Consider the following 22,766-nt stretch of genomic DNA (forward strand, 5'->3'; position numbering starts at 1 on the left):
CAAAAACAGGGAGGGGGTCTCAATTTTTATTACTTATATTATTTTACAATATTTATATAAATACTCTTTATAATATATTTTACTATAAAATTATACCTCAAATTCAAATATTTATAATATTATTTACATAATTATCTCAAAATTATATTTTATATATATTATTTTTCATATGTATAAATCATATAATCTATATCTATGCAAATCTCATCTAAAATTTTTTTGAAGCAAACCGCTACCATTTTATAATGGTCCATCTTAAATTCATCATAAATTCTGGTACATGTTAGTACCAGAGTCTTCAAATCTCAAACACTCTGGTACCAACATGTACCAGACGCGAGTTTCCAATGCCCTCGTACGATTTTCTATTAAGATCTTCTTGAATGAGAAGGTCTTCATAGAAACTCGTACGAGGCTTCTCTTTTAAATACTCTGGTACCTGCTGTATCGGAGTCGACTTTACAGCCCTTTCCCCAATTTTGAAGCTGGGGAAAGTTTTCAAGCAATGAAAGGGAAGCTCTCGCTATGAGGTGAAAATCTAGAATTTTTACCTCATAGCGAGTAATCCTTTGTTAATTGCTTGAAAACTTTCTTCAAATTATCAAAATTTCGAGGAAAGTTTCCTTGCTTCAAAGTAGAGATGGAGCCCTTTGAGCCACTGCATATAGGTCAGTGACTCAAAATACTCCATCTCTACTAGAAATCGCCAAAATTTGGGTCGCAATCTTTGAAATGCGACGCAAGTTTGGGCAATTTCGCGAGGACTTGCTCCATTTGGTGCATAGATTCACACTCTATGCACCAGATGGAACAATTCTTTCGCTGACAGCGGGAAACTTTGTCTGAATAGTTTAACATTCAGACAAAGTTTCCCGCTGTCAGAGAGGGAATGGAAGGGTAAGAGGTATATATTCATAATGTATACCTCTTACTCTTCCATTCCCTCAAGAAAGTTCAAAAACTTGGGTGCAATCAGTTCTGATTGCACCCAATTTTTGAACTTTATATAGGGAATTGTTGGCTATGTTGTACTGATCATGAATCAGTACATCATAGCCAACAATTCCTTCGCAAACAGTGGGAAACTTTGTCTGAATAGTTTAACATTCAGACAAAGTTTCCCGCTGTCAGGGAGGGAATTAGAGGGTGGGAGATATATAGATAGACTATAAATCTCTCACCCTTTAATTCCCTCAAGAAAGTTCAAAAACTTGGGTGCAATCAGAACTGATTGCACCAAAGTTTTTGAATTTTGTATAAGAATTGTTGGCTATGATGTGGATAGCCGCTGCCAGACCAAATGAATTAACCGTTGTGAATAACGTTTCTGAATCTTTATTTAAAAAGATAAAATATCACGATTTTGGCTGCGTTAAAAATCAAAGAATTGATGTTTTTGTCAAAAAATCTTTTAGAAGAAGTTGCACCCAATTACTTTTATCGTATTAAAAACGATTTACTTCAAACAGGTTTTATTCCTTCAATTAGAATTCGCGAGCCTCGATTGACAGATTATAAAACAAAATTGAAAAGAGAAGTTCAATCACGTTTATACCAAGTATTAAATTTTGTTCAGAATCAAGAAGCCAATTTGAATCCATTAAGATTTTTATTGGAAAATGCTGAAGAAAAACTTTCTCAAATAAATGAGAAGATACAAAATTCAATTACATATTTAAGATCGTTTGAAATTCCAAATGAATTGTTAGATACGTATATGTTAGAAATTAATGAATTTTGTTATAATTCTCCAGATTATATTTTAGAACATTTCGAAGAATTTTTGGAGGATTTCAAAGAAAAGAATAATTTAATAGACTAAAAAATTTATTATTTTTATTTATTGTGAATTTTAAATTGTCACTTTTTAACTGTTACTCCCTATTGAAAGTGTCACTTTTTGGGTGTCACTTTTTCGGAAATTCTTATATACTCATGACCACTTCATTTTTGATGAAGTCAACAGCTTATGTCCACTTCCTCCCATCAACACTTGAGAAACAAGAGAAGGTCATCATTGAATACCTTCAAGCCACTGAGAAGCTCCAAAAGCTTCAAGATCTCCGCGAAGAGTTCAAGTCCCGCTTGAAACAGGAGAACTTACTGCAGGAGTACATGCTCATTTTGTACCCATTACTAGATGGCTCCCATTTACCATCAGAGTACACTGCAGCTCTTGATGCACTCAAAGATCTTCGCGAACACCAGCCGATCGGTAAAGAAGCCTTCGAGCTCACCATTGAGCAAGCCATCTTCGCCAAGCACAATGCAAAGAAGCAGATGCTCGAAGCTCTTGACAAGATCAAAAAGTACGTCGAAAAGTACTAAAAATAATTACTTGAGTAAACGATAAGTTTTATTCATTGTTTCTCTTTTCAAGATATTCTTTCATCTTGACGTTATATTTTCCTAACTCATACAAGAACGTGTAGTATGAAACTTCAACCTCACGATGCTTTTCATACCATTTCATTATGAACATGGTAAGAATTGCTTCTTCGGGATTTGAGAAGGGATCTTCTTCACCAAATACGTTGTGATGAACTCTCATTGCTTTACCTACAGATATTGGTTCATCTTCCTCAGCAATTAGGTCAAAGAACCTTTGTAGTCTTTGGCTCATTGGAAATGTCACTTTTCGGTTAAACAATAACATACTTAAGACATAAATTATACCTACTTATTAACTCAGTATATTGAGCATTATATGCATACTTAAACTCTTGAGCAATATTGTTCTCATCAATGATTCTGATCTGAGCTATTTTTGAGAAAGGTGGTGGAATACCACAACATGTGATGTCTGGGTCCAGTAGGTCTATTTCACACTTGAACCCAGTCATTCTGTGAACAACTTCTTCCAAGTCTGGCTTAGGTAGTAAGATCTGATCTTTGCTCACTAAGTTAGAAAAGAGCTCTTTGTCTTGGTCTAGAAGTATCTTCTGGTATATACTAAGTAAATACTCTTCTACACCAATCCTCGATGAAGTCTCCACAGATCTCGATGAGGTCAGGTTGGAAGTTAATGGACTTAAAGGAGGAGGATACATTGGTGCTTCTGAGTTCGTAGTTGTTTCCTCTTTTTTTATCTCTGTTGGAGCATCACTTACTGTACCAGATGGATAGTTCTTTATCACAATGTTATTAGTTGTTCTTGAATCAACATTGCTTGTTGGTTCAATTGGAAGATTAGCTGCACCATAAAGAATTGACTTCGATCTCATTTGTTATGAGTAAAAATTGTTTTATTCTCATATAAATGACGAACATTAACCCAGAGAACAACACAGAATATACTGCAACAGGAGTTGTTTACAATGATCTAGATCAGATCGTCCAACTCAAAGCCCAAGAGGAAGGAATTTAATAAGACAACCTCCACCAAAGATATATGTTGATGATGGTAGTAATGGGTTCAACTTAGTGTATCATTACTCATATCCTCAATATGCAAAAATTGGGTCTACCCAAACGTGACAAACCATTATATGAACCTTTATGATGAAGCAAGGTTTCATGCACCAACGAAGAAAGAACCTGATGCATCAAGATTACATGAATTCGCAGACCATGATGGTTATAGCGATTACTCAATGCCTGTAAGACTTTAACGTTAATAAAAAAATGACTGTTGGTAAACAAGAAAAAACTTTAATACAAGAGGATTTGATGCTACCAATATATTCAACTGATATGGGAGCTTATCAATTCGATACATTTGAGAATCCTGGTGGAACACCACCATATTTTCTTTTGTTCATCAATGTAAACAGTAGAAAAGGTTATGCGTTCCCAATGAGTGAAAAGAACTCAAACAATGTTCTAAGTGCAATGCAGAAGTTCATTTCACAAGCTACAGGTGAAATGAAGCCTACAATACTTACTAGTGATGAAGACCCAGCTTATACGACACAAAATGTTCGAGATCTGTTGGTCAGTCATAACATTGAGCACATGACGACACAGAAATACAATCATAACATACTAGGTATTATTAATAGGTTCTGTAGAACTATTAGAACTATGTTACATATGAAGTTAAACCTCAAAGAAGGTGATAAAACACCACCTTTCACTGCAGATACAATGAGACAAATTATTAATGACTACAACACTGAATATCATTCAAGCACACAACAAAAGCCTGATGATTTCACAGAAAAGGATAATGAGGAATATATAAAGAAGCAAAGATTGAAAGAAGAGTATGTCAGAAAAATAACCTTTATAACTTAAGACCTGGTCAAAAAGTTCAAGTCATAGTTGAACCAAGAACATGGGGTAAAGGTAACCAACAAAGAAGACATCTTGATCCTTCTTATTATACAGTTGATTCAGTTGATACAAGTGCATACTTGTTAAGAGCAAAAGATGGAAGTGTTGCAAGATATCCACGTTATCAGATATGGACAAAAATAGAGCATGGATTAAAGCAAGGAGAAACTTTAGATCAAGGAAGACACGGTGCTGTTAAAAGTATTGATGGTCATGAACTTGTCGGTAATGATGTAAAGTATGATGTTACGTTTGAGAACGAAAATACAGGAAAAGTGACAGGTAGAGGTATGCGTGAAGGTAATCCAAACAGGTTGTCACAAATGGAAGTACAGTATTGGAGGAAAAATATTAATGAAGGTCATGTTAAAGATATGCCTAGTTTTCTTGAGAAGTATCGTGGGTTTCGAGTTTAGCTTGTAAGTCCTTTATTTTTGTTTCATACAATGAGATCTTCCTTCTGATCTGTTCATCATTGAGAGGTTGCTTGACTTTACGGAAACTGTACACGTCCGTCTTTCATTGTATGTACATAATATCCATCAGGAACCTTACCATCTTTTATATATTCAGTTAACCACTTTTGTTTAGTTGATGCTTTAATGACTTGACTCATTTCTTACTGGATAAATTTTATGTTTTTTATCTTTTGACGATTTTTTCTTATCCTTATCTTTCTTCTTGTCCTTGTCCTTCTTTGATTTATCTTCTTCTTGTCCTTGTCCTTCTTGGACTTCTCTGCTGCAGGGTGTTGGATTCTGTTTGACTTTAGCACTTGGGTCAGGACCTTGTCTTTGAGACTTAGATATAGATTGTTTAGGAGCTGCTGCTTGTTTAGTTGCTTCAGCTTGTTGTTTAGCTAATTCAGCAGCTTGTTTATCATTCTCTTCTATTTCCTTTGCACCAGTTGCGACTTCATTCTTGAACTTTTGGAGATTCTCAGCAGCATCCATTACCTTATTCGCTCCTTTAAACAATCCATAAAATTTCTGCCATGGTGATACTGAAGGTATATTTCCACCAATTGCTGGAGGAACTGATGCTTCAGGAGTTGGAGATGGTGTTTTGTCTGAATTGAGATGCTTTTCTGCTTCAAGAACTTGTGTAGTATTTTTCTCCAGGTATGCTTTTGCAACCTCCTTAACTTCTGGACGTTCATTATTTACATCCTGTCTTGGTGTTGATGTTTCAGTAGCGTTTTCCTGAGTTACATTAACAACAGGTTGCTCAACTGCTGAAACATTAGCTGCTTCAGTAATGTTATGAGTAGTTGAAACATTTCCTGATATACCTTCTCCTGTTGGAACTCTTGGAGCAATTGTTGTGATGTTCGCCATTGCAGGAGTTGGAGTAGGAGTGTCATCAATCTTTCTGTCAGCTTTCGTCGTTTGCGTTGTAGTATTTGTTGTTTCATTACCATATTTTGATCTTAGTCTGGTAAGCTCTAACTTCATATGTTCTTCAGGATATGCATACTTATTATATTCACCCTTAATATTCTTTTTCCATTCATCGTATTTATCTTCTGCTGATTTCTTAATTGATGCTAGTCCGTTTACAGCCAATTCATCAGTACCGTTATCAGTAGTCTGGTTATATAAAAGATTAGCAGCTGATCTAATTGTGTAATCCGTAAGATTACCAAAACGCTCTATTGTACCTAATGTTGTGTTCTTCAGTTCCTTTCCAATTCCTTGTGCAGCATCTTTGACTAAATCAGCACCCCATGCACCAAATTGTCTCACAGGAGCCGCTATTGATGGTGAAGGAGATGGAGATGGCGATGGATGGATGTGGGTGGAGATGGTGAAGGAGATGGAGATGGTGAAGGAGATGGAGTTGGCGATGGTGTTGCTGCTTTCGCCTTTCTATCAGCTTCTTCCTTAGCCTTTCTATCTGCTTCTTCTTTCGCCTTTCTATCTGCTTCTTCCTTAGCCTTACGAGCTTTTTCTTTCTTCTTAAGTTCCTCTAGTTCTTTACGTTCAGCTTCTTCTTTCGCCTTTCGTTCAGCTTCTTCCTTAGCCTTACGAGCTTTTTCTTTCTTCTTAAGCTCCTCTAGTTCTTTACGTTCAGCTTCTTCTTTCGCCTTTCGTTCAGCTTCTTCCTTAGCCTTACGAGCTTTTTCTTCATAATATTTTGTATACTTATCATCAGCCCAATTACCAAGTGATTTGGCACCTGTTAGTATTCCATTTGCGGTTGATGTTGCTGTTCTTCCGAGCCATCCCCCTACCGCTGAAGCACCATTGCCAATAGCACTACCAGCATTTAAAATTCCACGACCAATCCATATCCCTGGTTTTGCCTTTGTATTAAGAGTAAGAAATTCTTCCTTCCTATCTTCAGGTGTAGGATTTGTAACAGTTCTTACAGTATCAACAACAGTGTCAACACTGGTTCCAATAGCACTACCAACAGCTGTTGCACCAGTTAGAATACCATGGGTAACTAAATCAGTAGCTCTTGAGACAACATTATCACTCGAGGCTTTCTCTGCTGGATAGTTTGATCCTTTGTAAGTTCCTGGACCACCTCTATTTGAAGCTTCTCCTTCAACTATTTTCTTCTCTTCTTGTGCTTGTTCTCTGGCAACACTCAATGCACGTTCTTGTCTTTGAATGTTGTCTTTCTTTAACATGTAACCACCAAGTGTCTGTGGTGGTGTGTTTTTATCTAGTGCAGCATCAATTGCAGCCTTTTCTTTTCGCTTTTCTTCGTCTAACCAATTTTGAATAGATTCTGCATCAGTTGGTTCAGCTGGAGTTGGAGACGGTGTTGGAGCTTTAGTTGGTGTTGGAGACGGTGTCGGAGCTTTAGTCGGAGTTGGAGATGGAGTAGGTGCTTTTGTAGGTGTCGGTGATGGAGTTGGAGATGGAGTTGGAGGTACTGTTGGTTCTGGAGTTGGTTCAACAGTCGGTGAAGGTGTTGGCGCCTTTGTGATTCTTGGAGTTGGCTCTGGTGTTCTAATAGGGGAAGCAGTTGGTGTATTAGCTCTTTTAAGAACCTGTGATCTTTCCGCTTGATTTGAATCAGATACTGGGTTAGTTGTACTAGGATGTGATACAGGAGTTATTTTTGGTGTAGGTGTTGGTTTATTTAATGTTATACCATGACTACTCGACATTGGTGGAGGACCTGCGTGAGCAGTTGGTGTCAGAGTTGGCGTTGGAGCTACTGTAGGAGTTGGCGTTGGAGCTACTGTTGGTTCAGGAGTGGGAGTTGGTGTTGGAGCTACTGTAGGAGTAGGTGTAGGAGTTGGTGTTGGAGTCGACATTTGTTTTAACCTCTCATTATACCAATTCTCCAAATAATAAGCCTCACCCATTAAGTTACTCTGTCTTTGTTTTATAGAAAATTCACCTAACAGTAATTCATCATGAATCATTTTCTGCAGCTTTGTCGTGTTTTCTACTTCCTTTATTAGAACGCTCGATGTATTCGCCAATCCTCTATATTCCTTAATCATCTTATCTAGTTTGTTCATATTTGGTACTTCCTTTTTCTTCTCAGCGTTAATCTCATTAGATCGTTTCTCCAATTCTTCAACTACTTTGTAAAGCTTATTTATCTTGACATGTGATTCCTTTACTTCTCCAGTCCTTGGATCCTTAGGTTCCTTGTATTTAGCTAATTTCGTCTCTATATATCTTCGTTTAGCGTCATATCCAGGATCACTGGTTCGTAAAGGATGCGAAGGTGGACGAAAATAAGGTATGTAGAAATCTGGATCATCATTAATAGAAGAACGTGCTTTAAAGTTACGAACCGCGTCTGTAAAAGGGTCTCTACCACGTGCTGTATATGTTGATGTAATCAAAAAGCCTTCTCTTCTCATTGGGAAATTAATACGACCTTTTTGAACATATTCTTTCTCAAAGTATTGCCTAGCATTGTAATCAAAAGCAAGATCATTATATATATCGCGCAAAAAATCAAATGTATGCTGCTTGAACTTTTGATCGCTAATTATGGTACGAATTATCGGACGTTCATTCTCCCATTTCTTAACTCGTTCATCAATGAGTTTCCTCTCTTGTTCACTCATTTAAACCTCATAAAAATATATTATCTGCGTATAGTGCCACTAATAGCATTAATCCATGGCATGTCTGATAGTACACGTACTGACTGAACTAATGGCTTATGATTGTTCCAAATAGCTCCTCCAATGTATGCGTTATACTTATTGTTGTCAATAGTTTGTTGAGGTTGAACTATAGGTGTTTCAACAGGCTTGTCTCTACTGAAGTCACCACCAAGAGCTTTATTGAATGCTTTAAGATTCTTCGTTAATGCATTATCTTCACCTAATGTAGTTTTTGCAATTCTTTCACCAAGACTACCGATAACACCACCGACTTGACCAACTTGAGGGAAAAGTTTGTTAGCAATGTTAAATCCAGCACCTATTACAAGACCAGGATTTTTTTTCACCATACCCCATCCAGCTTTAACATAATCGCCAAAACCCATTTATTTCTTCTTAAAATAATGTCATCTTTTGTTGCTTAACTTCTTTAAAGTCCGTCTTTCCTGCAACTATATGAACTTCCATATATGAACGAGGTGTTGGTAGCTCTTTGTATTTGTTCCATAACTCTTCCCAATCTTCTGTTGCTCCTGACTGTTCAATCATTGACTGAAAGTCTCTCATAGAATAACCTTGAAAGATAACGAAGTCAGTGCATAGTCTCTTAATGTTTAAACATATATGTCTCCATGTTTGACACATGATGACAACAGTATAGTTATAATGTCTGACCTTAGTGATGAAGTTCGCTAATGGTGAACGTGGGTCATTCAATAAGTCATGACCACCATAATCGTCTAACACTAATAGAGAATTACTGGGATACTTTGTGAAAGGATATTTGTTCAACTTCTTTACAACATATATTGCAATCTTCTTATACTCAAACTTTCCATCAGGTTTCCTTAGTTGATGCTTTGTTAAGATGTGTTCCATCTCCTCTGAAATTTTTTCGAACTTACTTTGAACGAACTCAACAATAGCGTAATACTTTGCTTTCATCTTAACGTTCTTCATTAAATAAGGCATAAGTTCTTTATCATCCTTTTTCAGTACTGGTGCTTTAACTTGACTCATAAATGTCTTCGCTGTTTTATCCATTGTTCCTGATGTTGCTGAGATAACTATTGAGTCATAATATGGAGTATTAGTGAAGCGGTCTGTTATCATTATATGACGAATAACACCATATGTCTTACCTGAACCCATCTTACCGCAGTAGAAATAAACACCATTAGTACAAAATGGATAATCATCAGAAAATGGCATAATGAGTGCATTGTTTAGTTCTTTACTATTCTTACGTGCTCCATCATGAAGAATCTTATCTACTTGATTAATAACTTTCTCCATCTTTTAGTTACATATAAAATGTCTAAATATGATGGATTATACTATGAACATGTTATGAATGATGGCACGATAAGTGGTAATACAGTCTCATATAAATTACCGAGAGACTTCATTGAATATCCTGCGTCAAAAGCTCTTGAGATAAGAAAGATAAGTCTTGAGCATCCAGACTTTGAGTTTCTTGCTATTCCATTAGAAATGACAGATTCATCAAAATCAGTGAAAAAAAGGTTTGACATGAGATATTACATAAAACCCAACATGACTACACAGGAGTTGAATGAAGGTCTTATGGAAAAAATGACTGAGGCAAGTAGAGAATTTGTTGATTGTTACTATGATTCAAATGAAAATAAATTGAATGTATTAAGAAAAGGTACATCACCAATCATAACATTACCTTCATACAGTAGTATAGAAAAAAATGCCTTGAATTATAAATATGACATGTCCCTAGGAGATGTGTTGGATTTCATCACTGCGTTATTAGAAACCACTGAAACAGACACAACATCAAGAAAACCAGAGCTTGTTTGGGAAGATGACCATGGTAGAACATTCACGCAAAAAGTAATTCCATCGAAAGCAAAATTTTTAGACTTATGGGAAAAAAAATATATCTCGCGAATGCATGTATATTATAGTTTTACCATAGCAGATTTCACTGACGAAAATGATAAAGATAAAAAAACATATAAGTACTTTGATGAGCTTTTCATAACTATAGCGAATATCAGGTTTATCCTTGAGCGAAAGGGCAAACCAACATATAAATTTGTCGGTTATCAGATAAGAATAAATCCTCTCCTTGAGCCTTTAGTAACGTTGAGTAATATTGCTCATGATAACAAACAATTTATATGTAATGTGAATGAACAGCTTGTGCCACCAAAATTTTACGATATCACTGGTTATAAAGATGCACTCGTGTTTGAGTTTTATAAGCGCTTTTCATTCAAAAGAGTTGAAGAATCAACTGATGGTCAAAAAAAGGAATATTATGTAAAAGAACCATATGAAATTCCTAAAGACTCTAATATAATGGTTGAACTTATATTAGAGTCTGGTACTCAATCTCAACATAAATAGTTTACGTGACAGAATTTTTTTGACACGTAAAGTTTACATTTTTAATGGAAGCGAACAACAAAGCTCCTGCTAATGCTCTTGCCATCCAGAAGCCAGAGGTGACTGAAGAACAGTCCTCTGGCGACGAGGAAATATTGATGGGTGGCGAGAGTCCGAAGACCGAGATCAAGATCCCAGATCTCGATCACAAGCAAACGGCAAAGAAAACAGGTCCTCAAGCTACTCCTCGAGAGCTACGTTTAATTAAGACCAGCCACAAGTATTTGAAGCAGCTGGAGGAGTCAAACGTAGCTCTCGAGGAACTAAAGCTCAAGCTGGCTGAAAAAGTAGAGGAAGCGAAAGGTAAAGAGCTCTACATCAGCCAGCTTGAGTATAAAGTTGACTCTTATGCCAACGAGATCTGCGATCTTCGATCTCGTCTCAACCGTGTGGGACATGAGTCAGACAGCTGGCATGAAAGGTTCCTTAAGGCTGACACATCCTACCATGAATTAAAGCGCGCCATAAGGAACTTAGCCACTGACTTCTGATCCCACACATAAGTTAAGAATAAACGCTTAATTTTATGCATATAACTCTTATTTTTACTCATATAACTTATAGTTCATTGTCACTCAGATCACGATCAACTTAGGAAAAGAGAAAAAGTATAAAAGTTAGTATAATTAATTGTTTAGTCTTAAGTAAGCTTATTGTTCATCAAGGAGTTGATGTAAGCGTTTCTTTGCCTCCGTGATCTGCTTCTTTTATAAGCTTACAGTTAAGCCAACAGCAGAGTCTATTAAATATACTGAGAAACCAGTGTTATGCTTCTTACGTCACGTTTGCCTCTCCATACAGATTAAACAGGTGGGACCACCTATCGTACTTCTCGACGATTATGATTTATCAGCCCCTGCTAGTGAATAAAGGTTAGTTTACATATGAACGTTTATTTTTACACATATATGCGTACATATGCGCGCCCGTATGGTGTCAGTTTTCTGTCACTTTTTTCATTGTGTCGGTGACTGTAGCTGTAGGCTACAGGCGACGCACAATGTATACTGTACTCGCTCGTTTCGGTTGAGTGGGAAAAAAGCTAAATTAATGATTCCATTTTATTGATATTTATGTGATCAAGCGTTTTCTCATATTGCGAATGATTTATCCAGCAATTCGGGGTTCAAATATTTTTTACATTTTGATTTTCTTTGAGATTCTTTTTAGCATTCATGTAAAGATTATATTTTGAGCAAATTTCAATATTTGACATAAATATCATGCCGAGAAATGTAATCTTAAAACTAAGCATTGCATGCACTCTAGCTTAGATGTGGCCAATATATTTGGTTCATGTACGAAATACGCAATTACAAAGAGCAATTCTGATCAATTCGGAAATTGAAAGTTGTACAGATAAATAAAGTCATTATAATGATGCAAATGGGCATGAATTGGTCAATAATTAAACAAATGTTTATAAAAAAGAAAATATACAACAAAAAATAAAAAATATAATTAATATAAAGATGTTTTTGGTCTTTGAGACAATTTCGGCTGCGGAGTTTGCATTCCAATAATCTGCTTAAGAGGTCCCACTTGGATAAACTCAGGGTTAGAGGTCATTCTTACGATTAATTCGAGTTCTGCACAATCAGCATCATCAAAGCCAGCTTTTTGAGCAGTTTCGATCAATTCTTTGAGATTTATATAAATCTTAGACTTATCGGATTCATTGACAAGGTTCTCCATCTTAGATTTTGTCAAATGCATCGGATAGTCTGGATTTGGAATTCCTCCAGCGCGATCTGATAGTACTTTCAAGTGTTCAGATAGCGTGGAGTGATCATATTCGAAAATCGGCTTTGGACATCTTGGATTATCCTGATATCTCAAGAATTTTTCGGAAAATCTCTCCATTTCCTGCTGGTGTTTCTTGCAGACTATATCCTTGAACTCTTTTGTGAGTATGGCTTTGCCCTGGCTGACGAGATGGTCGATATTATTTTTTTCGGTTACAAATTGACTGAAAATTGTTGACAAAACTTGGACTTCGATTTTTTGGGACTCAGAGTTGCATTTTGTAGTGCAAATATGGAGGAATTCTGCGACATTATTGAATAGTGTCTCTTCTTCGGCACTTTCTTCTGCTGATTCTCTGAAATTCGAAGTGGATTTGGATAAGATCGTATTTAATTCAGTGGGAACGTCCCATTCGCCACTGGAGCTTTGTTCTTTGGTATAGTTGAGTGGTTTGACTACTGTTGAATACGTCATTAGCCTGTGTTGAGCTAATTTAGACTTATTCGAGTGATTTACGCCAGGAGCCATGATTTTAGGGCCTCTTGTTGGCGAGCAAATGATCGCTTGTGGTCTTTTCTTATTTGTTTGCTCTAAAAACTCAGGAATTTTTATACTTCCATCTCCGTTGATATCTATATACATAATCTCAGCCGCTCGCTTCAAATCGCACTCTTCTACGTCTTCTATTTGAGGATCTACAATTTCAGGAGGTTCCTCCGACGGCTCGAGGAGATATGATCTATATTTGTTTATTACATGCATAATTACTTGAAATCTCCACATTAACGACATGAATACGTTTTCTACATCATCGTTTGTTAACGCTTTTGTTGCGTTTATGCCTACAGCGTTAATTATTTGTTCTGCCAACAAATTCTGCTTATCTCTGTTTGAATCTGCTAGATCCCATATCTCATTAAAGTACTTTGACTGATTTATCTCGTTTTTGAGGAACTTGTCGGTGATTTCTTCGCGTTCATCCTTGACATTTATTTTCAGATTGAATTTGTCCCTCGTGAGGCTCATAACATTGGTTATATGTTTGTTCATGCTACTTAGATCGGAATATCTTGATCCTAACTCCCTTCCGAACTTAGGTAATAAAACTTTGTTCCAATTATCGAAGAAATCATTGCAGAACTTGGCGTATTTAAACTCCTTCTTGTTCTCGTACTTGTAAACAGGTGGTTTTACTTCAATATTCTGCCTGTTTTCGATGATTTTAGCGATTAATTCATTTACAGCTTTGAAAAGATCAGTAACAAACGGTAAATAGCCAAGAATTAATAGTTGTGTCACTTTCTTAAATGATTTCTCCAAATTGTGAAGGTTTGATGAAGATTTTGAGTTCGGATCGATATTTGCAGGGTAATCTTCAAGTTCTACCTCATTTGCGTAGCTGCTTGATATGAAATCAGGTGGATAAAATGATTTACCGAGTATTTGGCCGGATTTTTTATCAAATATCCTCTGATTTGATAATTCTTGGGTTTGTTCAGGAGTTATATCGATTTTAATGAATGCAGAGATGCCACCAACAGTCTTTGTGCCTCTGGCCAACACTATTTTCTCTAATTGGCCAATTTGGGATTTATTTGTTGGGAAATTTATCAAAACTAAGCCTTCTCCTTCTTCCAAGTTCTGATGGATGGTTGTAAGTGTCTGTAGATTGACTTTGTCGTCTGTTTCTGTAATTAAATGGACTTTTTCATTTGCAATTAATTTATTATCTGATGATTGAACGAATTTAACGATTTGGACCTTCAAAAACGATTGCAAGTACTGCGCTATTGTTGTTTTGCCTGAGCACTGGCTACCTGCAATGCAAATAACGAAAGGAAAGTTGACTTTTTCGATATTTTCGAGATTTTGTTGATATTTCGTTTTTTGTTCGAAAGATTTCTCGAGTAATTCTTCAATTTCGCTGTTCTCATCGTATTTCATTTTGTCTTCTGTTGTTATCTTGAGTAAATTCTGTAATGCTTGTAAATACGGAATTCCGTACATTTTCTGGGGCGGAGGAGGGTTAAAGTAAGAAGATCTTGTTTTAGGTATATCTCCTCCCTTCGAACTTACAATAGACATTGTTGTTTGAGGACGATCAACTTTAAAATCTCCTTCGGAATGAAAATTAATTCTTGCTCTTCGTACAGACTTCGGATCTGGGTCATTAACTGTTTCAAATGCCAATGCCAATATATCGTACAGTGTTTCTTCGCAAAACTCAAAATGTTTTTCTTTTTCTTTTTCACAGCGTTTTGCTGATAATTCTTTATGCAATTCAGCATCGAGAACAGGTATTGGTATAATTGTTGTTGTCCAAAGTGGTTTTGGTGGCTTCTCTGGCTCTGGAGGAGGTTGAATTTCTTCTTCTGGTGGAGGAGTCTCTATTTTGCCTTTTCCTTTAAGTAGCTTACCCTTCGTAGGTTGCTTAGAGATCCCTTTTGACTTTGGTGGTGGTGGCTTCACTAGCTTTGGCGGAGCCATTTGTTTTTTCAAAAGATCTTTTTTATTGGATACTTTTTTTACATGATTTTTGTACGTTATTTCGTATTGATATTGGCGTGTAGCACCGATAGAAAAATGAAATTAATCAGATAAGTATCTGTAGCAGCTAAAATTATATATGATTTTCAAATTGTCAAAGTTTTTTTACAGTTCGAAATTCAAAAAGATGAAATATCAAAATTATAATTGATTCTATCATATTTTATGATACACATCAGTTTTCACTGATTAATTTACTGTGAATACTAAATTGAATCATTTTCATATAATAGAATTAAGGACAGTTAGTTTAGTTTCATACTTTATTGGTAATATAGTGATTAATTTTACCCTCTTGGCAAGTATTATCAATTATTATGAATAAAATTTTGAGATATTCGATTTATTTCATTGGCACTCTGTGTGAATTTAGTGAAGACAGTACATATAGTTTGTGTGCTTTTTGTAGAATCAAACTGTCAATACCCAGATTTGCCTTACTTTTACCACCTCTCTAAAGCTGGGGACACCGCCTATCGTTGGGAGTAGCTATTAAATAGAACCACCAAGGGTATTTTTCGAACTGCTGGTGTAGTGTAGTGGAAACATCCGATATAATAATTCATTATGCTAAGGTTTGATTATCCTTTAGTCAGTTTTTTTCTTTTTTGGATCATGAATTTTTTTTTGGGTCACTATAAGATTTGTTTCATGTTCTAAATCTGCTGCATATGTAATCTATTTTTATTTACCTATTTTTTAAAAATCTATTGGATTGCCAAATTTGAATATATTTAAAATCATAAAACTCCAAAAAAACTATAAATATATGTTTTATGCATAGTGCCGATACTCAAATATCAGATTACTTAGATCCATGAATAATATCCGAATTTTTTTTCTTAAAATTAAACTTCAAAACTTCTTGCAATCTTATTCTTCATCAATTGTAAATTTTTAAAACCATTTTTTAAAATAATTTTGCGTAAATTTTATTCTCATGTTGTTTTAATCGAAAATTGATACATTTTCAAAAAAATAATATTGACTTATGAAATTCATTTTTAAGGTGAAATAGTATTGTTTTTATTAAAGTATATGAATAATATATAAAAAATTAATGAATAATATAAGCAGATTTTTAGTTTACAAAACAAATATGAGCAATGCAATTTCAAACTTTTGCTGGCAATTTCGATATTGCTCAAGTTTGTAGTATTTGTGATACCTATAACATCGGCTTAATCAAAATTCGATTTTTCTTATGAGTTATTGAGAAAATTTGATTGCAATGAGAAGGATTTCGACGTTTTTGATAAACTAAGAGCTGAGCTTTAGGGGTTCAGTTCATTTATGGCTGTAGTTTGATGCGTAGATCTCTTTTTTATTGTAAATTCTTTCAGCATGGAGATCGAGAATGAATCTTTTGAGAACTTTATGAGTTTTTACACCCGTAAAGAGGTCCTTCGAGGAAAGATAGTCCAAACTACATGAAGATGTGGGTTAACCAAAAAAATCCGATGGTTCCCCCATATTCATGTAGATCTTCGAAAAAATGAGCACCAAAAAAGCCAAAAAAATAGGCTTTTTATTGGATTTGTACACTAGATCAATAATCTATTTAGGATCTGACACTCTTTTTAGCCAGAGATATGAGGTCCTTTCTAGGAAAACGATCTATTCATTCATAAAAAAAATGAATTATCGTTTTCCCCAGAAATTACATGGGGAGTGGTAAAAGTAAGGAAAATCTGGGTAATAAAATTATAAAGTAAGATATTTACTTTTAGAAATGAGAGAGTGAGAGCTTTCTCACTCACTAGATTTTTCATTATGAGATATTTGCAGAAGTGCAAATGGGATTAAAATCTAGGAAATTAACTTTTTTTTTCACTTACTCAACTTTGAAGAGGGCAACACCGAGTCCATTGAGTTGGATGTCGTATGCACCGTTCGATGATGTGTATGTTCTGCCGCTGATCAAGTCTGTGAGTCTTGAACCACCAACCTGGTAGTGTGTTGTGACAGAGTTGTATGCGAGGTTAGCAGCGAATACGACTTTGTTTCCTGTCTGTGAGTCGTACTTGCAGTTGAAGATGCATCCGTTGTTGAATGTCTTTCCGTTCGATCCTCTCCAGAGTGATGGGTTCTCACTGCGGATTCTCATGACCTTAGCTGTGAAATCGTGGAGGTCTTGTTCGCGAGAGTTGAAGCCACCTGTTCTTCCATTTGTACGTGCTGCATTGTCACTGTATGTGTTGCCGCCGCATGAGCCACCTTGGCCGTACCAGCATTCTGCGATATCACCATATTCATCACCGTAGTAGATTGTGATTGGGCCTGTGTATGCTGCGAGGATGCCGATTGCGATCTTGTGTCTGTTCCAGTATGCGTCGTTCTCACGTGCGTATCCGTACTTGCTGCGGATGAGATTTCCGAAGCGCCAGACATCGTGGTTTGTGATGAACAAGTTTGGATAGACCTGGCCGCTGTATCCCTTCTCAGATGGGTGTCTTGAAGATATTGCCGAGGTTTTCGACTGGGTAGCCACCTGCGCCTGACTCTTCCATTGCGATTGACTGGACGAGATTGTATCTTGATGGGAAGTCGAATGCTGAGCGGAGACCGTTCTGGCCGTATGTTCTTGTGTTAATGTCGCCTGCGCCGGACCAGTGTTCACCAACGATGTAGCCGAGTGTGCCCCACTTATCGCCTCTGTTCCTTCTCTGGTTGCAGCAGTCTTCGATAGCCTGTCTGATCTCGCTCATGTAGTTGTGGCCGTTCTGGTACATCTGGTAGCACTGATCGAGTCTCCAGCCGTCGATGCCATACTTCTCAATCCAGTATGTTGCAACTTCCTTGTAGAAGTCGAGAGATCCTGGATATGAAACTGGGTTAGAGCCGCCTTGTGGCCATCTGCCGCTTGGTGATGCGCTTCTGACGCCGCCATGATGACCGAAAACACCATCAAGGATGACGTAGAGACGAGTTCGTGTGCCTTGTTGACGAGCTCTCTGAAGGTGCCTTCGTCACCGAAGTTTGGATCAATATTGAAGTAGTTTGTTGCGAAGTAGCCTGTTGATTGGAGCATCGAACCACCTTGGCCAAAGATGAATCGAAGATTGGTGTCATCCAAAGTGCGTTGACATTGAGGCCCTTGATGTATGGGAGTGCGTTGATAATACCGCGGAGGTCACCTCTGTGGGAAGATGGACCATATCCTGTTCCGTAACCACGTGAACCATCACCATCTTGGAAAGATGAAACCATGACTTGGTACATCCTGATGTTGTTGAAGTCTTCTGACCTCGCTAAGCATGATAGAATAGAGAGTATACCTATCATTTGAACTTTCTAAAAATGATATAAGATCGATTGAGTTGATATAAAGTCAGTTTTCAATCACTTCTCAAAACTCTACCGCGTACTTAAATAATTCTATGTAAATCCATAGTTCTTCTCAAAATTTGAGACAATTTACATTTTTCTATTCAATTTTGGCTATCTTATCACATTTTTGACACTTTGATTGGATCGCATTGTTATTAGATTTTTGATTCTTATATTCATGATCTATCTGTCTAATTTGTAATTTTATAGATTGAGTATAATGCCAATAGATACAACTTGTTTTAAAAACATTTTTAGAAATTTTATTAATTTGATATTAATGAATAGATAATATCAAATCATATGTGATGGGTATCTAGTAAATATCAGCATAAAACAACGTAATAATATATCAATATCAAAATGATAAAAATGGAGCAATTTTTTCTGAATAAAAACATCAATCAAATATCGATGTCTAAATTAATTTGGACAAATATGATAATATTAAAGTCTTGAGGAATTTTGGAAACTAAAGTACTCACAAAATCTAGATTGAGAGGCGGTCAATGACTTTTGAGGGGAAATTAACGCATGGAATTTAATATTATTTAGGTTGATATTCTTGCTTATTATTTCAGAAAAAAATCTTAAAAATTTCAATATGAAAATTGAAAGCAATTCAAAAAAATTGCTAACATGTAAATTTTAATATCCTATGCATAATTTCATATTTTGAACATTTTTTATTTTTGTTTAAAACTTAAAATTTTGCGAATTTAATATAATTTATAAAATATAATACGTATATATATTTAAAATACACTAAATTTAATTGTTAATTGACGTTTTTGGGAATGAATTTTATCAAAACATGCCTGAATCCGAAAATTTGAAAGAACGAATTACACAATCATATATGTAGAATTCAAAATACAAACTTAAAGATTGTATACGTTTAAAATTATTCAGATTGTGTTTGATTTCCACTCATTCTGTTTCTTTTGAACTCTAACACTAACATTTCATGATGATTACATGATCCATTTATACATGGTTGAATTGTTCCAGATTCTACCAGAAAATCAATACAAATTTCTCAATGCATTCATGTTGATTGGACAAAATTTAAAATTTATTAGCCTGTTTCCAGAGAAACTCATATATTCCCTAATGAAATGTAATTTTTGCAACATTTATTTCAATCAAATTTCAAAAAATTGACTGCAGAGCTTGAAAAGGTGATGAATCATGTTGTTATTAGATGTACATATTAGATTTACTATTTCCAAAAAAATGCTCAAATTTGAATAGTTTTTAGAAAATTTGGAATTACACTCCTTACATTATATATAATTAAATGTTTAAATTTTATTTATTTTTCCCTTTTAATTTTATAACGTGCTCTATCAAAACTAACCTCTCAATTGAAGGCCACAAAATCTAAGTAGTGAGGGTACACAAATTTTGTATGGAGTACGGTTCAATTTTTGAGAGCCTCACTACTTAGATTTTGTGACTACCTTATGAAATCATTTTCATTGTTTTTATAAATTTGACACATTCAAAATGAAAATCTAAAATATTAATCCTTATAATATGGTTGATACTTTACAGACGATTTTTGTGTTGTGGCAATTAGCCAAATTTGAATATCCTCTATCGCAACGATTAAAATGAACTCAAAATGATCTTTTAAAAATGCAATTGACAATGAAAATAGTACTGAATGACTTGTACGTTAATAATATTTGATGGAGAAAATCTCAAAACTCTACCGCATTCTCAAAAAATCTGAACCCATTTGATATATTATATTTTTCTCCATCAAATATTATTAACGTACAAGTCATTCAGTACTATTTTCATTGTCAATTGCATTTTTAAAAGATCATTTTGAGTTCATTTTAATCGTTGCGATAGAGGATATTCAAATTTGGCTAATTGCCACAACACAAAAATCGTCTGTAAAGTATCAACCATATTATAAGGATTAATATTTTAGATTTTCATTTTGAATGTGTCAAATTTATAAAAACAATGAAAATGATTTCATAGTTTCCAAAATTCCTCAAGACTTTAATATTATCATATTTGTCCAAATTAATTTAGACATCGATATTTGATTGATGTTTTTATTCAGAAAAAATTGCTCCATTTTTATCATTTTGATATTGATATATTATTACGTTGTTTTATGCTGATATTTACTAGATACCCATCACATATGATTTGATATTATCTATTCATTAATATCAAATTAATAAAATTTCTAAAAATGTTTTTAAAACAAGTTGTATCTATTGGCATTATACTCAATCTATAAAATTACAAATTAGACAGATAGATCATGAATATAAGAATCAAAAATCTAATAACAATGCGATCCAATCAAAGTGTCAAAAATGTGATAAGATAGCCAAAATTGAATAGAAAAATGTAAATTGTCTCAAATTTTGAGAAGAACTATGGATTTACATAGAATTATTTAAGTACGCGGTAGAGTTTTGAGAAGTGATTGAAAACTGACTTTATATCAACTCAATCGATCTTATATCATTTTTTAGAAAGTTCAAATGATAGGTATACTCTCTATTCTATCATGCTTAGCGAGGTCAGAAGACTTCAACAACATCAGGATGTACCAAGTCATGGTTTCATCTTTCCAAGATGGTGATGGTTCACGTGGTTACGGAACAGGATATGGTCCATCTTCCCACAGAGGTGACCTCCGCGGTATTATCAACGCACTCCCATACATCAAGGGCCTCAATGTCAACGCACTTTGGATGACACCAATCTTCGATTCATCTTATGGCCAAGGTGGTTCGATGCTCCAATCAACAGGCTACTTCGCAACAAACTACTTCAATATTGATCCAAACTTCGGTGACGAAGGCACCTTCAGAGAGCTCGTCAACAAGGCACACGAACTCGGTCTCTACGTCATCCTTGATGGTGTTTTCGGTCATCATGGCGGCGTCAGAAGCGCATCACCAAGCGGCAGATGGCCACAAGGCGGCTCTAACCCAGTTTCATATCCAGGATCTCTCGACTTCTACAAGGAAGTTGCAACATACTGGATTGAGAAGTATGGCATCGACGGCTGGAGACTCGATCAGTGCTACCAGATGTACCAGAACGGCCACAACTACATGAGCGAGATCAGACAGGCTATCGAAGACTGCTGCAACCAGAGAAGGAACAGAGGCGATAAGTGGGGCACACTCGGCTACATCGTTGGTGAACACTGGTCCGGCGCAGGCGACATTAACACAAGAACATACGGCCAGAACGGTCTCCGCTCAGCATTCGACTTCCCATCAAGATACAATCTCGTCCAGTCAATCGCAATGGAAGAGTCAGGCGCAGGTGGCTACCCAGTCGAAAACCTCGGCAATATCTTCAAGACACCATCTGAGAAGGGATACAGCGGCCAGGTCTATCCAAACTTGTTCATCACAAACCACGATGTCTGGCGCTTCGGAAATCTCATCCGCAGCAAGTACGGATACGCACGTGAGAACGACGCATACTGGAACAGACACAAGATCGCAATCGGCATCCTCGCAGCATACACAGGCCCAATCACAATCTACTACGGTGATGAATATGGTGATATCGCAGAATGCTGGTACGGCCAAGGTGGCTCATGCGGCGGCAACACATACAGTGACAATGCAGCACGTACAAATGGAAGAACAGGTGGCTTCAACTCTCGCGAACAAGACCTCCACGATTTCACAGCTAAGGTCATGAGAATCCGCAGTGAGAACCCATCACTCTGGAGAGGATCGAACGGAAAGACATTCAACAACGGATGCATCTTCAACTGCAAGTACGACTCACAGACAGGAAACAAAGTCGTATTCGCTGCTAACCTCGCATACAACTCTGTCACAACACACTACCAGGTTGGTGGTTCAAGACTCACAGACTTGATCAGCGGCAGAACATACACATCATCGAACGGTGCATACGACATCCAACTCAATGGACTCGGTGTTGCCCTCTTCAAAGTTGAGTAAGTGAAAAAAAAAGTTAATTTCCTAGATTTTAATCCCATTTGCACTTCTGCAAATATCTCATAATGAAAAATCTAGTGAGTGAGAAAGCTCTCACTCTCTCATTTCTAAAAGTGATTTTTGCTTTTATAATTAAAGCTCTTTTAAATCTTTTGTTGGCAAAGAAAAATCAATAAACTGGAGCGACTGTGGTAGATTCTATTCATCAAGAGCCTATTTCTACGAAATAATCAAAAACTATCAAAATATTTCTTTCCATAGAGTTTAAATAACGATATCATTTGAATATCATGGTCATAAAACTTTTGTTTTAGATGTTTATCCATGCATTTATGTTTGATATTTGCATGTGAAATCTAATTTATTACAAAGTCAAGCAAACAAAAATATTT

At 35.9% G+C, this 22,766-nt stretch overlaps 9 protein-coding genes across 9 annotated transcripts, besides 4 other annotated features; 3 read left to right on the plus strand and 6 right to left on the minus strand.

Annotated features, from left to right (window-relative positions):
- Nucleotides 1–1,935: part of a mobile genetic element that runs on past the window's edge.
- An 18-nt stretch (nucleotides 1,936–1,953) lies between these two features.
- TVAGG3_0465610 (uncharacterized protein) lies at nucleotides 1,954–2,328 on the plus strand (the record flags this gene model as incomplete). The annotated part of the gene is made up of 1 exon (XM_001292633.1): nucleotides 1,954–2,328. The coding sequence occupies one exon, from the start codon at nucleotides 1,954–1,956 to the stop codon at nucleotides 2,326–2,328; it is 375 nt and encodes a 124-aa protein (XP_001292634.1).
- A 28-nt stretch (nucleotides 2,329–2,356) lies between these two features.
- TVAGG3_0465620 (uncharacterized protein) lies at nucleotides 2,357–2,623 on the minus strand (the record flags this gene model as incomplete). The annotated part of the gene is made up of 1 exon (XM_001292634.1): nucleotides 2,357–2,623. The coding sequence occupies one exon, from the start codon at nucleotides 2,621–2,623 to the stop codon at nucleotides 2,357–2,359; it is 267 nt and encodes an 88-aa protein (XP_001292635.1).
- A 22-nt stretch (nucleotides 2,624–2,645) lies between these two features.
- Nucleotides 2,646–4,233: a mobile genetic element.
- An 826-nt stretch (nucleotides 4,234–5,059) lies between these two features.
- TVAGG3_0465640 (microtubule-associated protein family) lies at nucleotides 5,060–5,729 on the minus strand (the record flags this gene model as incomplete). The annotated part of the gene is made up of 1 exon (XM_051235256.1): nucleotides 5,060–5,729. A coding segment is annotated over one exon (670 nt), but the record flags the coding sequence as incomplete, so codon positions are not given.
- Nucleotides 5,730–7,007: 1,278 nt separating this feature from the next.
- Nucleotides 7,008–10,822: a mobile genetic element.
- TVAGG3_0465660 (uncharacterized protein) lies at nucleotides 8,341–8,748 on the minus strand (the record flags this gene model as incomplete). The annotated part of the gene is made up of 1 exon (XM_051235257.1): nucleotides 8,341–8,748. One exon carries the CDS (start codon nucleotides 8,746–8,748, stop codon nucleotides 8,341–8,343), a length of 408 nt encoding a protein of 135 aa, XP_051093081.1.
- On the minus strand, nucleotides 8,759–9,658 carry TVAGG3_0465670 (protein of unknown function, DUF4106 family; the record flags this gene model as incomplete). The annotated part of the gene is made up of 1 exon (XM_051235258.1): nucleotides 8,759–9,658. One exon carries the CDS (start codon nucleotides 9,656–9,658, stop codon nucleotides 8,759–8,761), a length of 900 nt encoding a protein of 299 aa, XP_051093082.1.
- On the plus strand, nucleotides 10,106–10,747 carry TVAGG3_0465680 (uncharacterized protein; the record flags this gene model as incomplete). Its single annotated transcript, XM_001278534.2, has 1 exon — nucleotides 10,106–10,747. The coding sequence occupies one exon, from the start codon at nucleotides 10,106–10,108 to the stop codon at nucleotides 10,745–10,747; it is 642 nt and encodes a 213-aa protein (XP_001278535.2).
- Nucleotides 10,823–11,494: 672 nt separating the features above from the next.
- Nucleotides 11,495–11,695: a mobile genetic element.
- A 491-nt stretch (nucleotides 11,696–12,186) lies between these two features.
- TVAGG3_0465710 (KPL2-related family) lies at nucleotides 12,187–15,034 on the minus strand (the record flags this gene model as incomplete). Its single annotated transcript, XM_001302222.1, has 1 exon — nucleotides 12,248–15,019. One exon carries the CDS (start codon nucleotides 15,017–15,019, stop codon nucleotides 12,248–12,250), a length of 2,772 nt encoding a protein of 923 aa, XP_001302223.1.
- Nucleotides 15,035–16,913: 1,879 nt separating this feature from the next.
- On the minus strand, nucleotides 16,914–17,489 carry TVAGG3_0465720 (alpha amylase, catalytic domain-containing protein; the record flags this gene model as incomplete). The annotated part of the gene is made up of 1 exon (XM_001285024.2): nucleotides 16,914–17,489. The coding sequence occupies one exon, from the start codon at nucleotides 17,487–17,489 to the stop codon at nucleotides 16,914–16,916; it is 576 nt and encodes a 191-aa protein (XP_001285025.2).
- Nucleotides 17,490–20,925: 3,436 nt separating this feature from the next.
- On the plus strand, nucleotides 20,926–22,377 carry TVAGG3_0465730 (maltodextrin glucosidase family; the record flags this gene model as incomplete). The annotated part of the gene is made up of 1 exon (XM_001302223.1): nucleotides 20,926–22,377. The coding sequence occupies one exon, from the start codon at nucleotides 20,926–20,928 to the stop codon at nucleotides 22,375–22,377; it is 1,452 nt and encodes a 483-aa protein (XP_001302224.1).
- Between the last annotated feature and the right edge of the window lie 389 nt (nucleotides 22,378–22,766).

Source organism: Trichomonas vaginalis, chromosome II (genome assembly GCF_026262505.1).
Source record: "Trichomonas vaginalis G3 chromosome II, whole genome shotgun sequence".
Lineage (NCBI taxonomy): Eukaryota > Parabasalia > Trichomonadida > Trichomonadidae > Trichomonas > Trichomonas vaginalis.